Source organism: Sturnira hondurensis, unplaced genomic scaffold (assembly GCF_014824575.4).
Source record: "Sturnira hondurensis isolate 20B ecotype Veracruz unplaced genomic scaffold, ASM1482457v3 Scaffold0021555, whole genome shotgun sequence".
Taxonomy (NCBI): domain Eukaryota; kingdom Metazoa; phylum Chordata; class Mammalia; order Chiroptera; family Phyllostomidae; genus Sturnira; species Sturnira hondurensis.
In genome coordinates this window covers 2,259,033-2,273,871 of record NW_028094186.1, presented here as the reverse complement: position 1 = coordinate 2,273,871, position 14,839 = coordinate 2,259,033, and the positions used below count along the sequence as shown (strand labels likewise).

At 46.7% G+C, this 14,839-nt stretch overlaps 1 protein-coding gene and 1 non-coding gene across 14 annotated transcripts in view; both read left to right on the top strand.

Annotated features, from left to right (window-relative positions):
- Nucleotides 1-29: 29 nt before the first annotated feature.
- On the top strand, nucleotides 30-163 carry LOC118977877 (U4 spliceosomal RNA). The gene has a single exon (XR_005064633.1). It is a non-coding gene; the product is annotated as a U4 spliceosomal RNA (small nuclear RNA).
- A 12,385-nt stretch (nucleotides 164-12,548) lies between these two features.
- SRRM1 (serine and arginine repetitive matrix 1) overlaps nucleotides 12,549-14,839 on the top strand; it is a 30,630-nt gene continuing 28,339 nt past the window's right edge. For 4 of the 13 annotated variants that reach the window (XM_037033002.1, XM_037032992.1, XM_037032996.1 and 1 more), the window contains exon 1: nucleotides 12,552-12,888. In XM_037033002.1, the coding sequence (XP_036888897.1) occupies nucleotides 12,868-12,888 (21 nt within the window). In that variant the 5' untranslated portion in view covers nucleotides 12,552-12,867. Of the gene's footprint in view, nucleotides 12,889-14,839 lie in introns of all 13 variants that reach the window. The other 9 variants (XM_037033003.1, XM_037032999.1, XM_037032998.1 and 6 more) reach the window with 5 other exon arrangements.

Sequence of the window (14,839 nt, the reverse complement as noted above, 5' to 3'; positions counted from 1 at the left end):
TAAAATATTTTTAAAAAGAAGAGAACCCTAGCTTTGCACAGTGGCAGTATCATAGCCAATGAGGTTTATCCGAGGCATGATTATTGCTAATTGAAAACTTTTCCCAAAACAAGAGCCCCCTACTGGAGAGAGACACTTAAATGAATAAGATGTCTAAGGAGATGTAAAAGGAGAGAAGACAGTGGGAATTGGGCTCGGGAGAGAAGAGAGGCTCCAGTGTGAAGGATCCTCAATGATAGGCCATTTTTAAAAGATTTTACTTATTATTTTTAGAGAGAGGGGAAGAGGAGGAGAGAACTATCAATGTGTGGTTGCTCCTCCTGCTCCCCATCCTGGGGCCCGGCCTGCAACCCAGGCATGTGCCCTGACTGGGAATCGAACAGGCGACCCTCAGGTTCGTAGCCCATACTCAATCCACTGAGCTACATCAGCCAGGGCAGTGATAGACTATTTTACTTTTTAAAGATTTTTTCTAAGAGGGGAAGGGAGGGAGAGAGGGACAGAAATATCAATGTGCAAGAGATACATCAATTGATTGCCTTTCACATGCCCCCAACTGGGGACCTGGCCTGAATCCCAGGCATGTGCCCTGACTGGGAATCGAACCAGTGACCTTTCCATTTGGCCGGTGCTCAATCCTTTTAGCCACACCAGCCTGGGAGACTGGTTATTTTAAAGGCAATGGGGAGCCATTGAAGGTACTTGAGCACTGAAGTAACAAGATCAAATCTGTGTGCTTCAGGGAAATTAATCCTGCTACAATGTGCAGAATAGATTGGTGTGGGAGGGGCTGGAGGCTGGGAGAACAATTTGGAGCCTATTACAAGAACGAACAGGTGCATCTGTGTATCTGTTAGTTTTAAAATGCCTTTTCTAAATAACCCTGTAACTGTCAAGTTTTGTTCTTTTTCCTCTTTCAAGCAGCTATTTGTGGGTGTGCAGTAACCCAACAAAAATGTCTTTAGGAATCATCTCAGGCCCGCTGTCTGGGGGCACACAGCAGGGCCATTGTCTCCGCTCTGTGGCCCATTGTCCCAGGACGCCCATTCCCTGCACAAAAAACTTTCCTGGCCGAGCAGCAGACTGCTGTGGTTTAGCAGATACTACTGTCCCAGGCTCTGCCTGTCTGCCCGGGTTGGGAGAAGCAGGTAGAAAAAAGGCTGACCTTCCAGTCTCTGGTGATTTGAAACTCTCTGTCTAATCACGGCCAGGCATTGGCAGAGAGGGTCCCTTCCCAGCTCAAACTCAATACTTTCTGATAGATTTTACCCAGCACTCCCCACACCCTGAGCTGCCTTAATTGATCTCAGAGAAACATAAATGTATTCATTCTTTCCAGCTTTCCGCTTCTTGCCTTGAGAGGCATGTGGGAGTAAAAGGGGGGCGGGGGGGCAGACATTAAGGTGTGAGTATCCACAACCTCGAATGGAAGTGTCTGTGAATTGGGCAGCTTGCTCTACACAGTAAGAAACAGAAGGGGAGGCGAGGGTGACGCCGTTGCCCCTCGGCAGAGGTCGTTCTCCGGTCTCTTCTGTTCCTGACACACTTCACCTTTGACTCGATGGCCCCCTTCTTGTTTAATGACTGGTTTTCCACTTCACCCTGAATCCCCACCCTCTAGTTTTCTTCTTCACCAGAGACACTCCATTTAACTTATGTAATTTGTCTCATATTTAAAACAAACAAACGAACAAACAAAACTCATTGACCACACAGCCTCCTTCAAGCACTACCCACTCTCTGCTTTTCTTCACAGTAAGATTCTTCAAAAGTGCTGCCTGGGAGGCTTGGGAACCACGTGGGTGGGGTCAGAGTGGCACGTGGGAAGGGCTCAGAGAAGGGGAAGAAGAGCTTGAGTGGAATAAACTCGGCCTTCTTCAGAGGAAGAGAGCAGGACCCAGTGTCTATGACGTATCCTACACAGCGTCCAATATGTCATAAAACGATTAGACCTCGATGAAATGGGAAACTGCCCTGGAGTGGTGAGAAAGATCATTTAGTAGTAAGAGACCCTTGAATGCCCCAAACACTGGAATTAGCCAAGAATCTAAGATAATATCGATAAATGTGTTAATGATCTACAGGAGAAGATGTAAATAGTGGCTGAAGGGATAGAAAATTCTAGGAGATATTTTAAACTATGAAAGAAGAACCAAAAGGAAATCCCGAAGCTGAAAATACAGCATCTGTGATAAAAAATGCTTTGGACGTGATTAACATTATGTTGGATACAACCAAGAAAATGGTCAGTGAACATTAAAACAGACCTATAAATATCACCCCAAAAGGAAGAATGAAAGATAAAAAATCGGACAAAAGAAAAAGGAATTAATGTCCAAAGGGCAATCCAACTTCAATCTTTGAGGCTATCTCTTCTACTACATGAAATCCTTTTGCAATGCAAAAGGATTGCAATGATAAAAGTCACTCGCATTGCTGTTTTCGGCAAGTTAATATCTGAAAAAGTGCTCTCCACTAATGAATTGGATAATCACTGATAGGGCCTGCTAGGCAATGCCCCCAAACACTGAAAGGAAATGCAATAATTCTTTTTGCTTGCTTCCAAATTTTGGATAGGTTTTCTTTCACAAGATTGAAGAGTTAAGGCTTAAAAGGAGAGAAATGGGGCTTCTAAGAACTTTGTCTTCTCCCCCTTCCTCCCTGCCCCTTCCTCCCTCTCACTTTCCCACAGCATTCTGTGTGTACCAAGTGCAATGCTAAACCATTTACAGATATAAACTCATTTCAGCATGGTTGTCCCAAAGCTGGTCTGGGGAAAATGGTTTTTTGTGGGCTGTAACTTCCTAGAGGGATCCAGGAAAAAAATAGCATTCCTGAGAGAATGCTTAAGCAATTTTCAATGAGTTTTATTAGGATGAAGACATCCTAGGAAACTAGCTACTGACCTACCCAACCGACTTTCATCTGAGAGTCTGAGAGTCTTCTATCTAGAGTCTAGTAATCCTAAACTAGCCATTTTTTTCTTTCTTTAACTGTTAGTTATCCATTTTTCTCTTTTCCATAATAGAGCAATTTTTAAAATTTGGCCTACTAAAAGCCTTTTCCTTTGTCACAAGATTATAATAAAACTTTGACACATGCTAGTCACTAAATTATCTGTAAAATCTAATTTCCTGCCCTGGCTGGTGTGCCTCTGTGGATTGAGCCCCGGCCTGCGAATCCAAAGGTCACTGCTTTGATTCCCAGTCAGGGCATGTGCCCGGGTTGTGGGCCGGGCCCCTCGATGGGAGTGTGTGAGAGACAACCAATAAAAAATAACCTAGTTTTTTTTTTCTTGGTAATCCTCATAACAACCCAAGAGATCTAAATGTGAGATCTCTACCCTCCTTCCCCACTCAGGTTTTGAGAATCAGAGCCTGAAACTTGTCTCTTCTGCAGGAGACGGGACCTGACCTCTCAGGCCAGATGTCTGTGGCGGACACAACACATGTGCCTGGACTCACAAGTACCCATGAGGGAAAAGAGGCACTTTGCCTCCCGTTCAGATCAGAGCGATCCCAGAAAAGCATCTACCAAGATGCAGAATATCCATAGAGGTTCAGACATATTGGAATCACGCAGGTTGCAAGAGGGATTTACAATCAAGGGGAAGTAACCTTGGGCTTCAAGGCAACCCTGAACTCTTCACCTCCCCTCCACCACCAAAAATATATCGCTGTTGATGCAGTCACTGAGGACCTAGGAGAAAAGGGAGGCTGCCGTGGCTTTTTCTGGAAACACGACCATCAAATGAGGTGCAGACCTGAGATGCCAGATCTTGAAGAGCTGGGACCAATGCCCAAACCTTTAAAAGATATTAAACTAGGTCCTCAAGAATCAGCAGGTAACTCTTCCTTATCAGGACAGTGCCAGAGGTAGCTGGGGCTTGTGGTGGGTCAAATTCGAGACCACTTCACTCATTCTGATCCTCCCCTCTTACCTTTCCCGTAGGTGGCAATGGTCTTTGTTGGGGACCAATAGCAGATTGCCCAGAGCTTTGGGGGATTGTAGCTGAAGAGAAGTATTTAGCGGTGGTCTGCAACAGTGAGGGTCCCATTATCTGACATCAGAAGACCCCATTCTTATTTATTTATTCATTCATTCATTTATTTATTTATTATTCTGAGGCCCCCATTCTTAACTCTGAGGTTTGTGAGCCGGGGCTTCAGTGGCTCGGGTTCGCATTGGACTCTGAGAAGAGGAAGCTGGGGCGGGGTAACCATGTGGAGAAGGAGCCTCTGGGAGATGTGATCAACCCTGGCTTTCCGTTGTGGACGCCTGCAAAGATTTACCAGGAACCAACAGTAAAGGAACACACACGACCCTCAGAGTCTAAAGCAGAAGATTCTGGCTTTTAGAAGCAGCTCTTGGTGGGTTCTTGTGGGGTCTTAGTGAAAAAGTCAAGTGTTTCCAAAAGTGAGTTCCCTATCAGAATTTCCTGGGGCTACCTATTTAAGATGCAGATTTCTGCACTCTGCAGAGATTAGAATTCTGGGGGTGGGGCCCAAGAATCTGCATTTTAATAATCTGGTGTGCAGACTTACCATTTCGAGGAACTTGGGGTGAAGCAGGAAGAACCAGTTGCTCGGGTGTGTGAGGACACACAGAGCGCAAAGGTTTGATGGAAGTTCTACACTTGGAAGTCTCTTAAATGTTCGGGGGGAATGAAAAGTCAGCTTCTGGGAAAAAGGACAACTCCTGGGTGTCAAAACTACAGAGTGTCTAAGATGCGCACTGACTTGTTGCGCATCTACTTGACGGCTTTAACATAAGAAATGGAATGGACCGGAGGTACCCTTTAAAAAACATTCATATTTTAAATTATAAGATTACTCAACCCAGTAAAAGATTATCTAATATAAAATATCTAATCTAGCCAGACTAATGTTCCTATTTACGTACACTACATTTACACAACTTTTGGGGGTGAGGTTAAAGGCTGCAGTATCTTAACCTCCAGGTGGATGCTTGTGATGGTCCATTAGTTGCCTTGCAGGTGCGGAAGCTCTTCACCCCTTTCCAGCAGCTGCCTAGGTTTCAGGAGAGTGGAGGAGTGGTGGGCCCTCCTGCTGTGGGCGCCCTGGAGCTGCAAAGACTCAGCCTCCTCACACTCTGTCGGTGTATAAAAAAGGGGGGCTCCCATTTCTGTCAATGGTTTCCCCAGGGGCGGTGGTATTCACACCCTTGCTGTATATGATTGGCTATAAGCAATTCGTGATAGTTTACTTCTTACTAGTAACCAGCCCAGGCCAAAGAGGTAGGTTAGGCGGACATGGTGGAGCGCCATCTAGTGATTCGTTATTAGACCAGGAAAGTGTGAGGTTCATAAAATCCCAGATTGCGACTTGCGTCTTTCTTTTTTTAAAGATTGTATTTACTTATTTTTAGAGAGAGGGGAAGAGAGGGAGAAAAACATAGATGTATGAGAGAAAGGTTGCCCCTTGCACACCCCCAACTGGGTACATGACCCGCAACCCAGCGTGCGCCCTGAACAGGAACTGAACGTATGACCTTTCAGTTCGCCGGCTGGCGCTCCACCCACTGAGCCGCGCCCCCCAGGGCTACTTGTGTCTTAAGTATTCGGTATTTATATATGTGCAAACGAGAAATCCTCTTATAGTTTGACAGCTTGATACATTAATAATAAATTCAACTAAGCTTTTATTTTCCTTTATTGCCCAAAGAGTTCTGGCCTTTATATAGTTAACTTCATAGTGATCTGATTATTTATAGGGTGGAAAAATAGTACATAAAAATGCCATGCAATTATCATCAACAATGAAGTAAATATGGAGAAAGTCTTGAGAAATGCAGGCATCATAAAGCATTTATTTATTATAAAAATGTGAAGAATGGTGACTATAGAAACCCTCTGATGCTGAGAACGATTATTCTTGTGCTATAAAACTAGACTTAAATCAACTACTAAGACTTTTAATAATAAAATTGTACTTACACTCATGCCCGTTGTTAAAATTTCTATGTTCTTTATAAAAGTTAGTTCTTGTATTCCAAAAATTTATTCTATGATAGAACTCTTCAGCTTTAGCAGAATACTGTTTTTAACAAAATGTGCATTTTCTGCACATCTATTTGGAACCTATTTGCCCAACTCTGGTTTGAATACTGAGTATAAATAAAGGAGAAAGACATAGGTCCTGTTTGCAAAGAATTTTTCAAGGTAGAGATGGATATATAAAGTTAGAATACAGTAGAAAATACATTCATTATAAGTGGCATATGGGGCTTCTGTTTTGGGAGGTCTGGACCCAAGGTTTGGGGACTCAGAAAGTTTCTAACAGATAATCAGATAATAAATACTGCATCCCACTAACCAGAAATGCTTCCTGGAAGAAGTCACGTCTAAACTAAATCATAAAGAAAGAATCAGAGCTGGCCAGTTAAAGGGCTAAGGGCAGATACACAAGGTGGACTGGGCAAAGGGAGAGCTGAAGGAAACCGCAGTTCCAGACCAAGGGGACAGAATATATGCAAAGGCCCTACAAGGAGAGAAAGAATACAGTCCCTTTCGATCTGGAAGCATATAAGCTCCTATACTTACACCTTTTCAAGTACACATACTGTGGTAGCCAGCCTCCACGATGGCCCCCAGCGGCCCTCAGCCATTAGTGCCCACACAATCGTGTAGTCCCCCTCCAACACTGAACAGGGGTAGCCTGAGGAACCAATACAGTAGTGTGGAAACTATGGGGTATGACTTCTGAGGTCAGGTCATGAAAGATGTCGTGGCTTCTGTCTTGCTCTCTTTCGGATCATCTGCTCTGGAGGAAGCCAGCGGCCGTGTTGTGATGACGCCCGAGCAGCCCCAAAGAGAGGGCGACATGGCAAGGAGCTGAGGCCTCTCACCAATAGCCACTCGAGGGAGCCTTCTGGAAAACAGAGCTCCAGTTCCACAGATGGCAGTCCAGCCCAATATCTGGACCACGCCTTCTTGAATGACCTTGAGCCAGAACCGCCCAAATAAGCCACTCCGGATTCCTATCGCACAGAAACAGTACGAGATAAATGTTTATTGTTTTCCCTTAATACATTTTGGGAGTAATTACTATTAAGCACTAAAAGACTAATACACTTCCTGATGTGCTCGAAGACACCTTCCAGAACAAAATGAACCAGCTTTATCTCAAGTATCGGATTACTTTAGTCTATAGCTAGTTTGGTAAATTTGTAAGGTATTTTACCAAGGTTCTTAATCCCTTTTTGTATAGGAAACACAAAAGAAGTGCTAAAAGGATGAGGCAAAGGATAGACTCAAAAGTGGATATGATAGCAAAAGCCGAAAACAAGGAGAAAATTACAAAAACTGAATCCGCCTTTGGGAGGTTGTATTTTCAGGAGGGGTGATTCCGAAGGACAGAGGGCATATCGAGTGGGGAGGAGAAGTAGTTGATGAAACGGAGAAAAAAATCTTTGGGTCTATGCCCAGAGGATCAGCAACAAGGTTGAGTGCCTGTTGTCTTTTTTAAATGCTCACCTGAGGATATGTTTATTAATTATAGAGAGAGAGGGAGGGAGAGAGACAGCGAGAGTGAAACGTTTATCAGTTGCCTCCCATATGCGCTTCAGCAGGGGACCAAACCGACGACCTAGGTGTGTGCCCTGACTGGGGACCCCCCACAACATTTTGGTGCACAGGACAGTGTGCCAACCAACTAGGCCACCCAGCCAGGGCTGTGCCTATTATTATCTTTGGAGGCTCAGAGTTTGAGGACTTAAAGATAAGACCCAGCCAAGAGCCACCAGTGGCTCATTGGAGGTTACTTCTTGGCTTTGAGACCCGTGTTGATCTGCACAGTGGCACAGAGAGCAGGAGCCGGTGTCTGCAGGCGCCATCCACTGCTCAGGGGTCCCCCACTGCCCCCCGCAGGGAGGCTTATCAGCGGCAGCAGATTTTTCTCTTTCTTTACTTTTCTTTAAAACTAGGAAACAAATTTATTTCAGTAGTACTACGCATCAAATTATAATAAATGCACAATAAATAAATATATCATGGCTAGAAGAGATTTTTTTACCTTTAACCAAGAAAAGGGTTTAATGTAGGTAAAGCTAGATTTGAGTTATCTTTCTTTTTGAAGAGATCATAATATTCTCCCTGTAGATAAGGCAATTTTCTTGAAAAATGTTTTATTAAGGGGAACAGTACCCCCAAAAAATGCAAAAATGAAAGAATAAAATAAAATAAATACAATAGAAAACAGGAGGAATGGTGCCTCTGGGTGTCCCTAAATCTTAATGTAATGGCTCCCTGGAAATTAAACTCTTACTTCATGAGACAGAACTAGAGACTTCAAAAAGTAGCTTTGGGAAAAAGTAGCTGGAAGATGAACAGATGTTCTTGATGATGACCCAGACTGATTATTGATTTGTTCACCCATTCGGCAAATGTTTATGCATACCTTTATAGCAAGCACTGTTCTAGGCTCCAGGGATACAGCAGTGGACCAAAGAGACAAAAAGCCCTGCCCTCTTTGAGCTTACATCCTGGTGAGGAGACATAGATACCAAATAAGAAACTAAGTCTGGCCCTGGCTGGTGTAGCTCGGTGGATTGAGCATGAGTTTGTGAACCAAAGGATTGGGGTTCGATTCCCAGTCAGGGCACATGCCTGGGTTGCAGGCCAGTTCCCAGCGGGGGACACAGGAGAAGCAACCATACATTGATATTTCTCTCCCTCTCTCCTTCCCTTCCCCTCTAAAGATAAATAAATAAGTAAAATCTTTAGGAAAAAAAACTTAAGTCTGAAGTCTGAAGTATGTTAGACAGTGGTAAGCTGCAGGAAGGAAAATGAAGTCAGGAATAGCAGTTGGGCACACAGGGCTTACCCTTTCAGGTAGGGTGACCAGAGAAGACTTTGCTGAGATGCTGACATCTGCACTAGGAACCGAAGTAAGTGAGGGGGTGGTCCCGTGGCTACACCAGATGAGAGAGCTGCAGGCGTTAAGAGAGTTCCAGACAGCAAGGCCGTGTGACTGAGTAGATAGATGACTGACAGGCAGAGAAGTGGGAGATGAGGCCATAGACCCTGGGGACTGACAAACAGATCCCGCAGAGACAGAAGTCGGCCACTGGGAGACTTCATTGTTTCCCTCTGGGTGAAGTGAAAAGTCAGTGGGGCCTGTGAGCAGAAGAGCGAAATGGCTCTGACTTACATTTTAGATGGTCCCTCCCACGCAAGTGCTGAATGTGAGTACGTGAATGAGCGAAGTCGGTCAGTCAGTCCGGGCAAGGAGAAAGAAATAGGAAAACTAGGAGAACTTGTTCAATTTGGGAACAAGAAACAACACTGGAAATGACCTTAAAAAGCAGTGCATCTCCTGATTCACTGTCTCCCTACGTTGAAGACAGAGAGGCCCAGACAAGGTGTTGCAGTTTGCGGCTTTGCGGCCGGTGTGTGTTCCCCTCCCACCCCCACCCCCACCCCCACCCCCACCCCCGGGCTTGCACCTCTTGCGGAGGGACTGGGAAGGGACTTGGCCAAAGAAAAGCAGCTGCTTCAGCAGGTTTTTAACGTGGACTCTTCTCCATAGAATCAGTAGTTCCAACATTTCAGAGAAGAGACTCACTGGTAGGACTGTCTTTGGTGCCCGAGCCTTAAACTCTTACATAGTCACTCAACAAGTATCTACTGAACCCCAAGAATGTGCTACATACTGTTCTGACCCTTAAGGCTTTCACGGTGAATGGGATGAACAAGATTCTTGCTCTCACAGAGCTTCAAAAAAAAAAGATAAACGCAAAGACAGTAAGTATGTAAATAAGATAACCATGTCAGGCACTGTTAGGTACGCTGAAGAAAAATAAAGCAAGGTAGGGTAGTGTGAAGGGGAAAGGGTGTCTGCTATTTTCGGAAGGCTGGTCAGATAAGGCTTGTCGGAGGAGATGACATCTGAGTCACCTCTTAGTCACCTTAGGCCTACCAAGGTGCAGACAAATAACCGACTTTCAAAACCTAACCCTTTCATACTTAGACTAGTAGTTCTGTAGTTCGTTGTGGCTGCAGCTTAGAAGTGAGAGATGGGAAAAATACAGTACAAAAGTCAAGTATTTAAGTGGAAAAGAAAAAGAAGTAAGAGATGGGGAGAGGGAGAGTATTGGCCCAGGTAGTGAGACTGGAGAAGGAAGCAGCACACAAATCACCTAGGGCTAGTTTACACAACTAGTCTGGGCTTCACCTAGAGGACAGTGGGAAATGGCTGAAGGGTTTCTGGGGAGTGAAAGGATTGCGATTATCTTCTTAGAGAAGATATTATCTTCTCTCCTTAGAGAAGGCAGGGAAATGGTTAATAGGTCCTTGCAATGATTCCGACAGGAGTCAATTTTGCCTAAATTAGAGGCATTGGGGCTAGCAGGAAGTTGACACATTTACAAGGTATTAAGCGTTCAGAAAGGCAAAAAGGAACAATTTGGTGGTTGTGGATTTTGAGGAGGAAAGAAGAAGGATGATGGGAGAAAGGCTGCTCATTCATTGAGAACGGGCGAGCAGAGGGTGGAGGCAAGTGGGGGAAGTTGAATCCAGTTTGAGACATGTGGAGTATGAGCTGCCCACAGGAGTGATCCGAGTGAATGTCAGCAAGACGTTAAAAATACAGGTCTGCGACAGACCTGTGCCTGAGAAATACAGATTTGGGGGATGAAATACTAATTGAAATCAAGACAGAACAGACAGGTCACCTTTGTCAAGGGAAAACAGGAAAAGGTCAATGACAGAACCACGAGGAAAACCTGCATTTACAGGACTGGCAGCAAAAGAACAGAGACAATTAAGGAAGAACATGACAGAATGATCATCAGAACCACAGAGAACAGTCCGTGAGATGCGGGGCATGGTGATTTCACAATTCCAGCCGGTCAAGTAGCTTGTTCCGTGGAAGCCAGTCACTTCCCCATCTTCGACCCTCTGACAAAGCTTTCATTCAGTCAGCAAAGCTTACTGAGCCTGTATTATGGGCCAGACACTGTTCTAGGTGCTAGGGACGCATCAGAGAACAAAAAGACGAAAAGCCCTGACTTTAGGGAGCTTGCCTTCTAGTGTAGGGAACAGACAAGAAACAGACATTAAAAATAGGTAAACAAATATTAGGTGATAATGCTGTGGAAAAAACCGTGTCGATTAAGAGGCTGTGTGAGCCATTTCCAATAGGGCACTCAGGGTAGACCTCACTGAGTAGGTGACATCTGAGTAATCTGCCAAGCAGATACCTGGGGGTAGAGTATTCCTGGCAGCAGTTATGACCAGCACAAAGGTTCCGAGGAAGAACTCAAGCAGTGAACCAGGTGATGAAATCAAAAAAGAAATGGGGCGGTGTGGAGTCAGGGAGTGTTCTGGCTTTTGCTCTGAGAAAATGAGCTATCAGAAAAAATTGAGGTGAAGAGTAAGGTCTGCTGCACGTAGAATAAGATGCTGAGTGGCAAGGAGACCTGTAGAGAGGCCGGTGCAGAAGTTCAGGCAAAAGATGATGGTGCCTTGAATAGCAGAGAGGGTTTCTGGGTGGTTTGGAAGTGAGATATAAGCGATGGAGGAGTCAAGAAAAACACCAAGACTGTGTCCTAAAGAAAAGAAACTGTCAACCACTGACGCAGGGGAGGCTTTGGAGGAGGAGGTGGGATGGTGGCGTGGGGAGTGGGGGCGTGGAGGACAGGGGGAGGAATCAGGAGTTCAGTTCCTCGTTCTGTTGCGTTTGTGATATCTACGCAACTGGAAATGTCAAGCAGGAAGTTGCCCATACGAATTTGAAGTTCGGGAGACAAATCCGAGCTGCAGATTAATAGAAGTCTTCTGGATAGGGCTGGTCTTAAAGCCGGGAGAAAGAACAAATTCTTATCAATATTTTCAAGGTTGAAAAAGTGCCCTGAGGAAAAAGCAGGAAAGGGAGAAGAGTATTTGTGTGGGGGATGGCGGGGAAGCGATCCATTACAAAAGATGGCCAGAAAAGGGACACGTGCTTTCCCCCAGGAAAAAGCAAGCGCTTAGTGGAATTCTAGCAAAATGAGTCCAGTGCTTAAGGCCCTCACAGCCAGAGCGGGGCACTGAGGAGTCCGAGCTGGGCAAGGTGGGCTCCGAGGTGGCCGACAACCTGGATGCCCGCCGGCTCCTCCGTCTGAGGCCTGCCCCACACGCAGCCCGAGGGCCACGGCTCTCTCGTCGGCTTCCCGCCCGTCGGCGTGATTCCTCGGCAGTCGAAACCGAAACTCATCTAATGGGCCTTTTCAGGTCCTTCCAAGAACCCAGACTTGTATGGAGACAGGGGCAAGCTCGTGAAACGGGGTCAGAATGCAGATGTCATCGTACTACAGAGCTCGATTACATTTTAAAGCCGATCTTAACTGGTGAACTCACAAGACCAAACAATGCCAACTTTTATAATGACAGGGGAGGCCGCAGGGTCCTGTTCTGCGTTCCGCCCGCCCCTTTCTAGCGTCACTCTGACGTAACAGCCTTTCTCTTCAATCCATCCCTGGAACTCCCTGGGTGGGAGGCCGCCCACACTACGGGTGGAAGGATGGGTCAAGTTACACGACAGGAACAAGGCTCATCTCGCGCCACAAAAGGATTCGCGGAACCGTGCGAGCCAACGACTCCATCTCTCGCTCCAATTGGTTGCGGTCGCGAGCCTCCCTCCCGGACTGGCTGCAGCGGAGCCCGGCAGTAGCCCAGTCGCTGGGTGCGCCTGCGCACGCTTGGCGCGAGCTGCCCGCACTGAGCAGGCGCGGCCTCGTCGGCTGGAGGGGCGAGCAGGGCGGTGCGCTCCGCGTCCCGGCGCTCGGCTTTCCCTGCCGGTCCCGCCCTTCGTCGCGGCGGCGCGGTGCACCTTGGGATAGGGAGCGATCTCCGAGCGAGGCTGCAAGATGGACGCGGGGTTCTTCCGCGTAAGTACAAGCGCGGGCATCTGGGGTGATCTGAAGGCCTTACCGGGAAGGCTCGGCAGGAGGCCTACACTCGGGGCGGGGTGGCCAGCGAGGGGAGGCATCGAACATTCTGGGGATCCTGGGTGTCAGCGAACGCTGTCCCCCGCCTTGCGGCGGAGACCGGTGCGCCCCTGCGCAGTCTCCTCCTTCGGGATCGTCCCCCCTGCCTTGCGGCGGAGACCGGTGCGCCCCTGCGCAGTCTCCTCCTTCGGGATCGTCCCCCCTACGCGGCCGCGACGGTCGCCGGAAAATGGCGGCGGGAATGGGCCAGAGCGGTACCTCGCTGCCCGCCTGTGTGGCGGGGCCTCCGAGCTGAACCACGCGCACCGCCAGATTCAGGGGCCTAGCGGAGGCGCGAGGAGGAAGTCCCTTGGGGGGAGGCTGGAGGGAAACCCTGAGGTGTCTGGCGGTGGGAGGTTCCTGTAGTGTGTAGTTTAAGGGGTACCGCCCCGGGGGAGCGTGATAGGGAAGACAGGAAACAGCATTGAGCGTCTTCTCTGAAGAAAGGGGGCGCCGATTTCCCCACCCCCGCCCCTGCCCATTTCTAACCCTTCGCGAAAGCGCCAGGTCAGAGTTCGCTGGAGCTCCCGCCCAATTTGATATCCCTTCTGGGAGGGGAACTCTAGATAATAGGTAGTTAGGACGTTTGAATCTGAGGTTCTCTTGAGGCCCGAGGGTGCAACAAAAAGTGTGCGCGCGTGTGGAGGGAAGCTGGGGCGTGGGGAGGATCGATTTCTCTCCTTCCCGCTCGCTCCCTCCCCCCGTCCGTTCTACTCTCGAAGCCCGCTGGGAAAGGTGCCTCCTAGCTAGGTTCGCCCAGGCCTTACCGCCCACCACCTGCAGGTGGGGAAGTTTACCTCCCTCTCGACGGTCCTCAGGTCCTAGGCTTGCTAGTGCTGGAGCCCGTTTGTCCACTCCTGTAGGAAATGACCGCCGAGATCTCGGTGGGTGGGTAGTGGCCCTAATGGGATTAGAGTTTGCAGATTGTTTCAGTGCTGAACAGACCTCATAGAGATCGGTTAGTCTAAATCAGAATTTGTGCTTCTGTGATGTAGGTTGGCTCTTTTCATTCCCAGGAGCATAAAATATGCAGCTTGTATATGTTTTTTATTTTGGATTTTTTTTTTCCTAGTAGAGAGAGTAACGTTGATTTGTTGTTTCACTTATTGATAGATTCATTGGTGGTTTCTTTATTTGCCCTGACCCCGGGGATCGAACTCCCAACCTTGGCTATCCAGAGAATGCTCTAACCAAGTGAGCCTACCCAGCCGGGGCAGGATAGGTAGCTCTTGATTCACCAAAGCGGTTGCGGAAATTTTTTTCCAATCAGCTTCTAATGTGCTGCCTTTTCATCAAAAGTTGCAATGTTATTCGATGCGTTTGACTTAAAACAGCCAGTTAATTGACTTTTTATGTTTTGCAAACATGCTTGTTTATGTAATGATCGTTTCAATTGATAGAGCTTATCAAATTTTCACGCTGTTGATGAATTCTGCATTTTGCAGTTTCCAACAAAGTATTATGTAGTAAATAAATACACAATATTTTTTGTGGTCCAAATGTAAGTTTTAAAAAAGAAGCCTGTTCTTTTGATATTTTCATTTCCCATGGAAAGGAGATTCAGTAGAAAAAGAACAAGGTGGTTGATAAATATAAGAATGAAATTTGCGTTTTCGTATTGGTGAGAACCTGGAAGGAGTGGGTGCAGTTTTTCATACACTGCTTACAGTTTCTTAGAGGGGTTGATGAGATTTAAGGTCTGAGTTAAAGATTTTAGGGCTGTTAACCTTTTTCATACACTGCCAACTGGACAGTAAATTGAGTTTTCAGTTAAGATAATAAAATTGATGGCTTTTATTTGCTGTAGTTCTGCCACATGCCTGTTACTTCGCATACGTCAGTCTTTCATACA